The 13667-nt window shown below is 36.0% G+C and overlaps 1 protein-coding gene across 4 annotated transcripts in view; it reads left to right on the top strand.

Moving 5' to 3' along the window:
• The window catches only part of MGMT (O-6-methylguanine-DNA methyltransferase), a 311672-nt gene that overhangs the window by 28342 nt on the left and 269663 nt on the right, over window positions 1-13667 (top strand). For 3 of the 4 annotated variants that reach the window (XM_048506289.1, XM_048506285.1, XM_048506286.1), the window contains exon 2: window positions 2433-2476. The exons of the other annotated variant lie outside the window; for it this stretch is intronic. In XM_048506289.1, the coding sequence (XP_048362246.1) occupies window positions 2453-2476 (24 nt within the window). In that variant the 5' untranslated portion in view covers window positions 2433-2452. The remainder of the gene's footprint in view (window positions 1-2432; window positions 2477-13667) is intronic. 4 annotated transcript variants of the gene reach the window in all.

Below are 13667 nucleotides of genomic sequence, written 5' to 3'. Positions count from 1 at the left end.
AAACATTTAAAATAGGACCATATAAAATTAAAACAATAATACAAAAATGTCCAGTTGCAGTTTTACAATAGTGAGTTATATCAAGTTGTATGCTATTACAACTTTTTTTCACCCACTTTTAACTGTAGCATAATTTTTAAAAATGTGAGATTGTGCAGTGAGAATAAAATGTATAGGACTGAAGCAAGATGATATCCAGCTATCAACATAACCTTATTCTTTTTTATGGGATTGTAACAGTGGATGGGATTTGTGGGAGGTGGTTGTTGAAAATTGTAAAGAGATGTTTCCATAAAATGTTACTCGAAATACTTATTAGATAATTATTGACTTTCTCACAGCTGGAGAGAACAACATTCCCTCCCCCCTTTTAATTTTTTTAAACAACTTAGGGGCTAAAGATAATAAGGATACAAAAGATTTGGTGGTGGCATCCATATTTTTTCAAATTTAGGTTCTACTTATGGATTTATGAGGGTTTTTTCCCCTCCCCTAAAGGTGGTTTGACCATATTAGTGTGCTGTATTGTAGAGTTTAAAAAATATTGGTATTATTTTTGTTGGGGGGAAACTCACTTTAACAAGTTCCAAATAGATTTTAAAATTCTGAGTCCCAGTGGTGTCTTTTTCTTACCTTCGCTCAATTTTCAGAAATGGCTAATTATTTCTGTCAGGTGTAAGGTAAAAATTTAATAAATACCTATTTTAATTATAGAATTAAGTTATAATTCTATAATTATTATTAATTATAGAATTATTAGAATTCAAGCTAAGTGATCAGCACACTTTAAAAATTTTGGTTACTGAAACTGAATGGCTTTTGAATAGTTCTTTCTTGAAAATAATTCAATTTCTGAAAATATGCTTAATTGAGCAATTGAACAGAAGGTTCAGTCAAAGTGATGTGTTTCCCCCTGTCCCCATTTTCCTTCTTATATCTAGGTCTTGTCTGGTTTACCTGTATTAAATTGGGTTAGTATGATTAAAAGGGAATATCATTTCTATTCAGACTACGCAAAGCTCTTTATTTTTAACATACATTTAACAAACACTTGGGAGAAGCCCACTTCTTGTTAAGAATTCAGCATCTCCACCCATCTAATTAAGATCTAAGAATATTCTCTATACATGTGTCTAATTTAAGAAAGAAAGACCTCCAGGAAACAAAATGAAGCTAAACTTTGGAATCCTTGAAAGTGGACAAATTTGCCCAGGGGCTCTCTTTCACTTTTGTATCTTAAGCTGCTAAACTTGTGATTATCATCCCTGCACTCACACCAGAAACTTGGAATGTGTGCATTTTTAAAGATATGCAGCAATATTCTTGGGCAAGTCCTTTGGCATACACTTTTGTGCTGTTACCTTGTGTTGCTTCAAACCTAGGCTTGAAAATAAGTTGAAATAATCGAAACACCATGGATGCAAATGATCAAGGGCAAAATAATGTGGTTTGTATATTTGGCAAGCCAGACATTTTTGTTGATCTGCCAAGTGTGATGAGTCAGGTCTTTCCTACCTTCAGCACCTGATTAGAAATCCAGAGAGCAGACAGCTGCTGACTATTTTTTTTATTGTAGGCAGTTCAAATGATAATCATGTCACCAAGTGATTACATGCAAACTGTGGTAAGTTACCACCTGGCAAGTTGTTTGTATTCATGCTTTATACAAATATGATTAAAGTTTAGATGTAAGAGAAACTTAAAGTCCCACTTTTAAGAATATTGTATGTTTTTAATACTTTTAAGTATTAAAGTTTTTAGTACTTTTTGTAAAGTTTTTAGTACTTAAGTTTTTAATACTTTTAAGAATATTGTATGTTTAACTCTACACATATTGAGAAATAATTTCACATCCTGGTTGAACTTGTTCTTATGTAAATTTGGCTATGGAATTGTACCCTTCACTTGCCACTTAAGGAATTCTCATGCTCACATACTATTATTAGCCACGGTGTTTATATATATACTAGCATTTCAATCGTGTTCCCATTGACATTATTATGCATTCTTTAAAATACCTTTATATTGCCTAATCCAAGGGAAGAAAAATATGTATGTTTTAAAAAGGGAGGGATATTCAGTATTATTTTAAATAGTATTATTTCAAATTTCTTATTGTACCTTAAACCATGATGTTACCCTATTGATGCCTGTTCTACAGGGCGTGCGATGAAAGAAGTCCTTTTAATGGCAGATGTTGTTTGTGACTCATTGCTGATGATAAGTGACCTACTGAACTTCAGAATTCCGATTGCTAGCAAGAAAAGAACATTCCCATTCGCTGTTTTGATACAGCATACTCTAAAATTTAGTCTACTTTTGATGGGATCTCACATTGTATCAATATATTATGTCATCTCTTCAAATGCTTACAAAATGTAGACTTTTCTCTGTATTTTTTCTTTAAAAGGTTTATTTTTTTTCTTTTGCAGAGCTCCATTGTGTACTTAAGATGGAATCAAAACTGGATCAAAAAGTAAGTTGCTGTTGGAAAAAATAGCATATTTAGGTCCATACTCAAAGTAATAATGCCGGTGAAGAATTCTCATAACGTAGTTGGTTTCTATCCCCAGTGTCCAGCAGTCAGTGTTAAAAATCCAGTTGACAAGATTGATGCTGCACTGCAAATCTCAGTAGCTCTGTCATGGTTGGTAACAGGCAGCAATGGACCTTTCCGCATCACATATCTATCTTTCACAGAGCATAACCTAATTGAATATTGCCATAGTTTTAGGGTTACCAGAGCTGCTTTTTGTACTTCTGTGACTAGATGAATCTTCCTCTTAAAACAAACATCTTCCTTTTATCTGCATTAAAAACTGAGTTCAGAGATTAATGCTAAAATTGATTTTTGTAAGAAACTTAAATTGCAGTTTTCCATATCATATAAAATATCTGCTTAAATAATTATAGCTGAAAATTGGTCTGGTTTGCAGTACATTAGGCAAGGATACTTAAACATTGCACATGTAGCATACATTTGACTACTTGTTCCCCTTTTGGTATTGAGATTTGCTGAATTACTATTCCTGACACCTGAAAGCCACACAACCAAAAGATGTGGACACGGTTTTTGTGTTACTTACGGTGTCAGTTTAACCAATTTGAGGAAATTTGGATTTTAATCCCATGCTATAAAAACTGAATAGTCGCAGACTAGTATTAACATATGTAAAGAAACAATTACAATAGAAGGAATTGGAGAAACATATATTAATTGATTGGCAGGCCTAATTATTTTAATGCTTAATTTGAACAATGTGTGTAGTTATTTGGATTGCTAATTTTATTATTTTAAAGGACATTAGTTTTTATTAATATATAAGCTAGTCCCCAAGGTTTCGTCACACTCTAGCATGCTATTAAGCACTTGCAATCTAGGCAAGATATTATGAGTAGGATTGTACAGAGGGACACTGTTAAAATTTCAGTGACTCTCATAGAATTTTGTAAGAATGGTTCCAAGTGTAGGCAAGAAAAATAAAAACTGACCACTAGGCATGAAGGCCTGTAGTAGGAAGGATGCCATTCTTGAAGAGCACACAGTGGTGCTTCTGAATTACTCTGTATTTTGTTCTGTATAACCCAAGAACTTGTTACGCTGTTCATGCTATTTATGGTGGTAGGGGGAAAGCATTGGAGGTTAAAATCTAACTAGTATCTGACTCAAGATGGTCAGCTTTCAACCCACCCCCTCCAAAGAGCAGACAATATGCCATACTGCTCCCCCAGAATCCCAGTTGTCTCATGTTCTTTGTCTCTTTCTCTACTTGTAATAATGACTGGTATTTCACTGCTTTATTATTAATTCTTAGTTTCGATGTTATTTTTTTCAAGAGGATATAGGATCCATCTCTAGTGTCATAGTGGTAGACAAGCATGAAGTGATAGACTGTACAAGTGAGTAGCCCAGTCAAAGCAGGGCATTCTGTATTGGAATAGTAATGTGGAAATTAAAAAGTACAGCATTATCAGTCTACACTTTGGCTACTCCTGTTCTCGTCTTGCTGAAATATACCTGGACTGTGAGGTATGGTAATAGTTACACTCATTCAGTGAAAAATCTTTGCAAATCTGTTTTCATATTTTCAGTTTTGCTCTGTGGGAAGGTTGTAGTGGTGGTGGTTGGGAAGATATACTCCTGGGCAGAAAAACCAGCCATGTAATTTTCACGCTTTCTCTCTTCCCTCAAACCTGGCCATAGTTTTTAAACAATTAATTGTCATGTTAGTCTTCAGCTTTGAATATTTTTGTTGAAGCAGAAAGCAAAATAACACTTACAGTTAGAGGGGAGTTTGAAAAAAAAAGGTAGGATTACCGGTAATTCCTCTGTGGTTGCCTTAGTATCTGCTTTCAAGATAGCTCTTTGGTACTGGAGAAAACTTTCATACCTCCATATGCTATTCCTTTATAGGGAAATATAGCATGAAATAACTCTCATCTTTTCTTAAAAATGCATGATGGGGAGAGGTAGCCAAATGACCACAAGATGGGAGACATGGAGAATTTCTTCTCTGCCTTTGGTAATGTTTCAAGAAGCACTCATGTATACATATGTCTACTATTTGTATCTGTGTGGAATCTTTGAAGCATTGTGAGCTGAATTTAGTTAGAGGTACCAGTTATTTTAGAACGATTTGTTTGACTTATTTTGAAGCTGCCTATTGAAATATTCCTATTTGTTTACAAGCGGACTCTAGTGCTGCTTATCTCTTAGTTTAAAAGGGAAAGTTGTCAATGGTTTTACCCATGTTGCTTGGATGAATTTTTATTATTCTCTAGCTCTGACTCTTCAGGTGTAGCTATTTTAGTATTATGGAAGATGATGGATGATGCAGGAAAGTTTCTTTTGAAGCACTTCTGATATTGTGCAATGCACTTGGGGGTCAGCTACATTTGACTGATGCATGATTTATCTGATGTCCGTGCCACTTTCTGAGATAAAGCTGCTATTTTATCAAAAATGCCAGCAACTGTGACTTAGAATTTATTTGCCTTCCTTTTGCAAATAATTGCTCTGATTACTTTCCGGTATGGCAATAAAATGATAGAGGTAATTGCACACAAATGTGAGAGATCACCAAAATACAATAAAATTAACCTGAATTAGCTTGACTTGTCGATGAAGTATTTATGAAATGTATTTTTGCAATAAGAGAGACCAATATTATAGCTGGAAGGTGAGTTATTGCCTTAATGTAATACAGTTTGAAATTTAAAAAAGAGACTGTTACAGTTGAGGGTGATTGTGCTTTTGAAATTAAGTTGAAGTGATTCTTATAATTGGCAGCAATAATGCATTGAGAAGGTAATATCTTTTATTGTGTTATGCCTAGTTGCATTATCTTTTAGTTTGCTCTGACATGAGCCTCTCCTAGACCATAAGAAACAGTTTTTAGAAATTTTGTGGATTTTGATAACAGAACATCCTCTTTTGACTATAATCTTTGCTGTGCTGAAAAACAAATTATAGTTTCACATAAACTGGAAAAACCTCACAAACATTGTTATGTTTTTTTTTAACCCAAGTCATTTTCAGGTTAGTCCTTAATCCAGAAATCGTTTTTTTCCCCAGAATTTGCATTTGAGTGCTTAGGTGTGTATAAAAATGTAGGTTTATTGTCTTGCATACAATTGTATGCATGTTATACAGGCTAGTGGGCATGCAGGAAAATTCTTTGTATAGTACTTCGATACTCTATATATGTGTGCATACAAAGTTGGTGCAATCTTTGTGTTATCACATGTTTTTCGATATCATATTAAAAAATTGAGACTGTTCATAGTCTAAGTTTTTAATAGTAATATTGACTGGAAAAAATTGCAAGAGAAGTGAGGTGACTTTTTAGTTCTAATGTACCTGTTCCATTAAATAACTTATCTGGATTTACAGTGAAGGTCTAAGCAGAAATTTTGTGGATTTTGATATCTTCTAAACCCATCAATTTCACTTGCTTTAAATGGTGATTCTAAAATGATATTGTGATAACTAACTTCTAAACTTGGACTATCATTCCCTGTGGTATTTTTTTCTTTTCAATGTTTGTACACTTTGTTTAGCATAGTTGCATGTGTTTTCCAGTTAATCTTGTGTTCTCTCTTCAGTTAGCAAATATTTAGTAATTACTGAACCATGAGTATTGCTGGCATGTTGTAGTTTGCCAACAAGTATTTTTCTTAAGTGGTTTAATGCTTGGAGGTTCTAGAAAATGAGTGCTGCTGTCATATACCCTTAAGAAAGGTACACTCTTTCTATCTGGGATGATCATCTTCTTCCACCAAACATGCAGCTTTGGGAAAGACACATATGGACTGGTGAGGGAATTAGGAGACACCTGCTTAGCCAGTCAGATCCACCAAATCAGCCCTAGCGATCAGTGGAGTGACAGATGTCACAGTTAGATTACCCTCCCATCCTTACTGGTTTATTATTACAACTTGGAGCATGGAGAATTCAATCTGGAAAGCATTCCAGATGTCCTGAAGAAATGCTCTTTTTATTATTTTATTCTCATTGACTTGGAGCAGGAGCTACTGTTAGGATCGAATATGGAGAAACAGAATGGTTTCCAGTTGGCAAAGGTGTCAAACAAGGATGTATTTTTCTTCATGTGTGTTCATTCTGTTTGCAGAACACATCATAAAGAAAGCTGGATTGGATTTAAATGAAAGTAGAGTGAAAATTGATGGAAAGAACATTAACAATTTGAGGTATGCAGATGACACCACATTACTGGCAGAAAATAGTCAAGACTTGAAATGGTGAAGGTTAAAACGGAAAGTGTCAAATCAGAATTACAGCTGGACATTAAGGAAACAAAAGTAATGGCTGCTGAGGAATTACACAACTTTAAGGTTGATGATGAAAACATTGAAATTATTAAAGATTAAAGTCTCTCCCATAAAATAATGTTGGTTGCGGTTTTATCTTCTCCTTCCCCCTCCCCAAAATAAATTGTGATTACAAGAAATGTGAAGGAGCCATACTTAATTCATTTCTCAATTGAGAAACGGGGGAAGCTTCAATAGATTAGCTGTTGTTGAGATAGAGATGTGGTGAAGTGCAACTGGTAATGTATTTATTTCTAATGTTCATAAACTGACTTCTACTACAACAAGACTGATTTCTAATGTGGTATTTAAAGAGGTCTCTACTGATCAGTGGATAGGAGAATTTAATGCTACTTGTTTTCATCTTAGATCTAAATAAAGCAAAATAAATGTTTATTGCACTGGTAATGTTAACTTCTGTCTTTCAAATTCAGGCTAAGTTTGGCAAAATGGCATGCAAGCCACGTTGGATTATTTTAGGTTGCAGATGGTAGGAATTTGGTAGTGCTTGTTTTTTTTTTTAAAAAAAAGAATTGAGGTGCTATATTGATGGAATATGCATTTTTATTTACTAATGTTAATAATGATGTTTATCAGTTTCCCACATTACTAACAACTCTGCCAGTTGCTGGGATGAATTATTGTAGTCCATTATTCTTCTGCTTTGAGCACTAATAAAGGCATCACTCTGTAATATTTCCTCTTGTGTATATATAAAGGTATGGAGATGTCTTTCTTTCTGTATAAGTATGAGTTGGTGCCTTTGGGGAACTGACATCATTCCAATCACATGTTTTGTCTTCTCTTATGGACTCCCACAAGAAATCTATATTCAGGTATTGCTCCTTAACAGCTGGGAAGGGATCACTAATCTCTCTCCCTTTCTCTCTCATATAACCAAGTATATAGGGATTTAATCTCTTGAGCTGAGTCAACAGATAAAGATTATATTCAGGATATTTCAACTTTAATTAGTTTCTTCTCTTCTTGATATCCCTTAAAATCCATGATGGGATTTCAGCATGTTGGGCATTGTCTGCTGTGTAGGTTCTCTTGGTTTGCTATGATAGTAAAAGACCATCTAGATTCTTTTAAAAATAGATTCCTGCATTTTGCATGCCACAATCCATCATGCAAATACCATGTTTTAAAGTTTTAATATAGATGTTGGTAACAATGCCTTGTTTGTATATGAATGGATTGAAATGCTGCTGTGTAAATGCATAGTTCTGGCAGCATGTTAGGTGATGTACAGAATATAGAAATGACACTGCCATGAGGCTTAAAGTCTAGGTTGGATGGATAGGACAGAGTTACAACTGTGAGTAATGGCTTGATAGAAGAACTTGGAAGAAGAGGAAAAGAAGAATGAAAAAATAATAGCTGGCAAAGAGAGGATAAATTCTTGGTAGTACAGGAGGAGCTTTATAGTGCTGGGTCCAAAAATATTTGAAAGTTTAAAAGAACTTGGATTGACATGGAAGTGGAAGGGGGTTAAAAGATATAGCACATGCAAGCACATAGGCAACAGGAAGAAAAAGGGACAAAGGCTGTTGACAACAGAACAGGGGAGACGAGTAGATATATGAGCCAAGATCCAGGGAAGCGCTTTAGCAGATTGTTTATACATCAGAACATTTATTTCTGAAAGCAACATCTTTGTGTGCACTCTAGGTGTCACCTGATGATGCGTGAGAGGAAAGGATCTGACTCTCAGATTCATGGTACAGGCTAGACTCTCACTACATTAAGACTGCCAATTACCCACTTCTGGTAGGAGAACAATGTTGTGCCATGTCATCATTTCTGGCCAAAAAAAGTAATAGTGGTATTGAGCTTGAGGCTCTAGAAAATCTCCTGATCTCTATGGTAAAAGTTATCGAGATCAGAGGGATTACTAGAGTGTCACTTCCAGTTTTTTCAGACCGCATTGCTGGTGCTTAATGCTCTTCTGATTTATCTCCATCCCTCTGATCCTCCTGCTGGTTACCAGCCAATGGTTGGCTACCATAACAATTATCTGTTTACTTCATTTTATTCCATAGAAAAAAGTGGCTACCATTCACTTCTGTGGGGGGCAAAATGAAGTATAGCTAGATATTAATCAGAAGCATTAAAAACACTATTTGCTTCTTTTCTTCCCAGCACTGGTTGGTTCAGTCTGCACAGAGGACTACATATCCATGGCAGCACAATGGAAGCCATTTTGCTAATTATACATATCATGCAAAGTTAAGAACGTAATAGTTTTCTAATTATGAGAAATTATGTGCTAATCATAATTTGGTTGAATTATGGTTAAACTTCAGATATCTTGTTCATAGGGCAGAATAATGGTATGACTGAGTTCAACTATAAATATTAACTAGATGCGGTGTGTTGTTTTTCTGCTTAGAAGAAGAAAAGTGTTAAGACTGATTTAGCTGGTAAAATAAAAAAAATTGTGGTATAACTTTTTGTTTGACTTCTAAAATACCTTAGAATTGAAGGTGAAATTAAAATGTACTTTGTCTTTGGGATCGTTCACTTTGCCCTTACAAAAAGTTTCCCTTCCAGGTAGATGACTCTAAATCTCAATTAGTTTAGACTTTGTGCTTTTATTAGAATATAATTAATAGTTGAGTCTAAAAGATCTATAGAAGAGGTAAGTAGGTAAAATCTGAGAGAAAACTAATTAGCATAATCTGTTTCTTCTCTTTTAATCAAATGTTTTAAGTTATTTTGCTTATTAACAGGTTAGATTCTGCATTTTAAAAACTTCTAATTATCAAAAGATATCCCATATACAATACTAGTGGGTTTTTTCTTCTTTCAAAAGGTCTTTTGAATTTAAGTACTGAAGCATCATTTTATTTCTTTTCAAAAACTAATTGTTACTAATTTAGACAGACAGTCCTTTATAGAGAACTGGAACCCATGGGGTTAGCTTTAGTATATTAAGTGAGTACTTCATTTCTGAAATGTAATATAAAACAATGGCTTTTACTATTGCTAAAATTAGGAATAAGCCAGTTTGGTGTAGTGGTTAAGATGTTGGACTAGGTTCTGGGAAAATCAGGTTCGAATCCCTGCTCTGGCATGGAAACTTGCTGCGTGATCTTGGTCAAGTCATGCATTCTCAACCTTGACCCTGGCAAGTGTTTGGATGGGAGACCTCCAATGAATACCAGGGGCATGATGCAAAGGTGGATAGCGGCAGACCAGCTCTGAATGCCTCTTGCCTTGAAAATCCTATGGGTCTCTGTAAGTCTGCTGTGACTTGATGGCAAAATTATATAAATGATATAATTAGGATTATTGTAACTAGTAGTAACAATACCAAAAATATTTTTGACAACTTAGGCATGACCAAAGCTGTGTGCAGCGCATAGGAAAAATGCTGCCATACCTAGGCTGCCAAATATCTAAAGAATCAAAGCTCTCTAGTGCAAGCATTTAACGCTCAAAGTGCAAGTGCAAACAGTGAAAAATGTAAAATCTGCACAGCTCCACAATATCATACATACATAAACATGCCCACACACAAAAAATTCTCTCTAGGAAAGCTGCAAATTCTTAATAACCCAATCCAAGGTGTGCTGATATTACAGCACTGAAGCAGGATTGCTGAAAACGTGACTTACCGTGGGATCTACTCTGTACCATACTTTGCTACTGAGTGGGAGATGCCAATGTTCAACCAATCAGCAGTGTGAGAGCAAAGAACCAACAGGCTGGGAAACTGGCTACACTTCACTTGTTTACTGCTCATGAGTCTCATGTTCTCATTTGGATAAAGGGGACTGTGTTTTCTGCTGGTTTGATTAATTCTGTTCTAAAACTACATGAGAACTAAGTTCTATATGGACATGATACAGACCTTTGATTCTTTATATTCCTAGTTGGGCTGTTAAGAATTTTCAGCTTTCCTAGGGAGCATGTTTTGTGTGTGTATGTTTATGTACATATGATATTGTGGAGTTGCACAGATTGCACATTTATCACTGTTTGCATTTGTACTTTGAGCATTAAATGCTTGCACTAGAGCTTTGAGTCTTTAGATATTTGACAGCCTGGGTATGATAGAGTGTTTTTCCTTTGTGCTGCAGTACACTGTACCCTTCCAATCTTGTTTTTTGGTTTATCCAAAGCTATGTGCATTCTGTGTACTCCATCTTTCTAGCCCCACATTTACAATACGGTAACACCAACAGAAGCTAAATTCTATAACCTGCAAATGTGATGTAAATTTGCATAATTTTTCACTTAGTAAATTTTGCACTTTTGTTTTAATAATTTGTGGGGCTTTTTAAAACTTGTGTGAACTGTTATTGACTATCTGTAGTTGCTTATCACAGAATCTCTTACCCAGGAGCTTTTTGCAGATATTAGCAGACATTGCCCTCCCATTTGCAAGTATATTCGCGAGAACTAGAAAGGTAGGGTTTTTTAAATGATAATTTTGATGTTTTAGGAAGATAGACTCAGCTGCAAATGATACATTGTGCAGCTTTCTGGCACTTCTGAAAATTGCGGCATAAATGTAGGCTCTTAATATGACAAGCAACTGTGTTTCAAAGCAGTATGAATCCCAAGACTCTTAGATCAGGATTGAAAGCTCTATTATTTTTAGTTGCCAGATATTAGCTTCATATTCAATTTGGAGGGAGCAGAGGGGGCAGATGACTGAGGTGCCACTGGGCCTTCCCTCTGCCCTTCCCCAGGAGTATGCAGCAGCAGCTTACCTACTCACTGGCTGCTTCTTTGGCCCCCCTGGCTACTCACCTGCTGCTGTGCTTGCTCACCACCACCCGCTTCTTGCATACCCACTGACCACTGCTTGCCCACTGCCCCAGCCCCTTTAAGCCCACTGCCCCAGCCCCTTTAAGGGTCCGCCACCGACCAGGAGGCACCGGCACCACACAGCCTGTTTATGAAGGTAGGAGGGGGCAGGGTGCCTGGCAGAACCCATGCACAGTTCAGCGCCCCTGCGGGCTCCTGCGTGGTGGTGGAGTGAGTGACTGGAGTCCCTCCGGCATAGCTGGCTGGGGGCAAACTATGGGGTGGAGTTTGGGCACTGTGCCTGGATCTTGCCCTGGATTCCATTTATGATGATATGCCCCTGTCCATATTTTGGCAATTTTTCATTTTCAATCTAAAATGAAATGGAAGATTGCAGGAATGGAACATTTCCCATATTTTTCTCCTTGGTCTACCCCTTGGTTAACACAGAAGGGAAAAAATATTTATTTGGTTTGTGTTTCAATTTGGAGACCACAGGCTTACTAGGAATTCCATGGGTGATCCAACAACCTCTCAGAAGGCGTATTCTGTAACAAATGTTTGATTCATAGATATTAAACCTTTTGATCAACTGAAATATGTTAGTGATTGATTGGGAAGATATTTTTAATTTTTGGTTAAAATTACATTCATCATCTTTGAAGAGGAATTCATCCTTTCATGTGGCATAGGATGGTGTACTTTTCTTCAGCACTTCATCAGAATTCAGATTTTTGCAGCCTTAATAATTTAATTGATTGGCTAAAATGTGTTTGGTTAATCGACTAAGATTTTTTTAATTGGGTTACAGCCCTAATTATACCTATGATAGTAGCATATGTATGAGAAGCCAGTTCGTTTTAACTCCCTTTACTTTGCTTGTTGTTCATGGAAAAACAACAATTTATTGTATTCAAACCTCTGTATTAATGGGAAGAAAATCATACCTGGCTATTTCTGTAAAAGCAGAAATAAAAAACATTCCTGCATTGAAATTTGCTATTCATTTCAGGCATTCTCTGGAATGAAGCTATTTTTGTAATGCAGAATACAAACCAGACGAAGGCAGAAAAACACAAAAGCACATCAAGAACATTTTATGCATTCTGGATCAGTATTTTTTTGTTGGTCATAATTACAATGAAGAAGCAACTCCCTGGGCATATATCGATTCACTATTTAAATTTTTTTTCCTAAACAAATGTTTTGGATTTGTGGGCAAGTATCTAATATCTAGAGTCAAGAGAAATGTTAGGGACCACTGAGGATTTTCACGCATGTCTTCGTTCTAATATGCAAATAAGGAAATATGCTGAGAAAACTTTCTCTCTGTTGTATATGGTTTTTGTTTTTCTTTTAACTATAGTGCATGTGTGGCGACTGCAAAATAAACTTTTTTTTGGTCACAGCCTGTCAGAAGGATTGCAGTATCACTCCTGTCAAAATTATGCTGCCTTTGAGCAGCAGTGATACATCTGGAATGCGTTATAACCAGAAATTCAGCTCTGGCAACTAAGAATTCAGTGTGACACACAGGTTGTATATTAGAAGTTTTTGAAGGTGAACATTTGTTCATTCACTTAGTGAACAGAGCAGCTGTAAACATGAGACACAAGGAAAAAAGCTAGCTTAAAATTATGGTGCCTCAAGCTGTCGAACTCTTGGTTAAACCCAGTAGTTTGTGTATTAGGGACTTCATAAGGAGCAACAGTGTATGTTGGAGCCCTTGTGTAACTTATTTGCAGTGGCCCATACTTGTCTGAAGGCAACATTCTCTCTTGACTGAAACTCAAATGGTAAGCAACAATAATAATAATGTACTCTATTGGAAAAGATAGAAAATTTTGAGTTTCAGTCTTGGACAAAAGTTTCTTCTGACTCATCATTCTATATGGAAAATAAGTCCATCTATCTATATATATAAAAAGCTAACCATCCGTTTGTTGGTGACTCCCTAACGCCGAAACGGCTGGACGGATCGCCCCCAAATTTTCACATGACGTCCCTCTCTGTTGCGGGCAGGTAATTGGACCTTCAAATCGCCAAATGTCTTTTTCCTGGCGCACCAGGCCATG

The sequence above is a fragment of the Sphaerodactylus townsendi genome, linkage group LG08 (genome assembly GCF_021028975.2).
Source record: "Sphaerodactylus townsendi isolate TG3544 linkage group LG08, MPM_Stown_v2.3, whole genome shotgun sequence".
Taxonomy (NCBI): domain Eukaryota; kingdom Metazoa; phylum Chordata; class Lepidosauria; order Squamata; family Sphaerodactylidae; genus Sphaerodactylus; species Sphaerodactylus townsendi.
The sequence above is the reverse complement of the archived record's forward strand: the minus strand, read 5'-3'. Positions and strand labels throughout refer to the sequence as shown.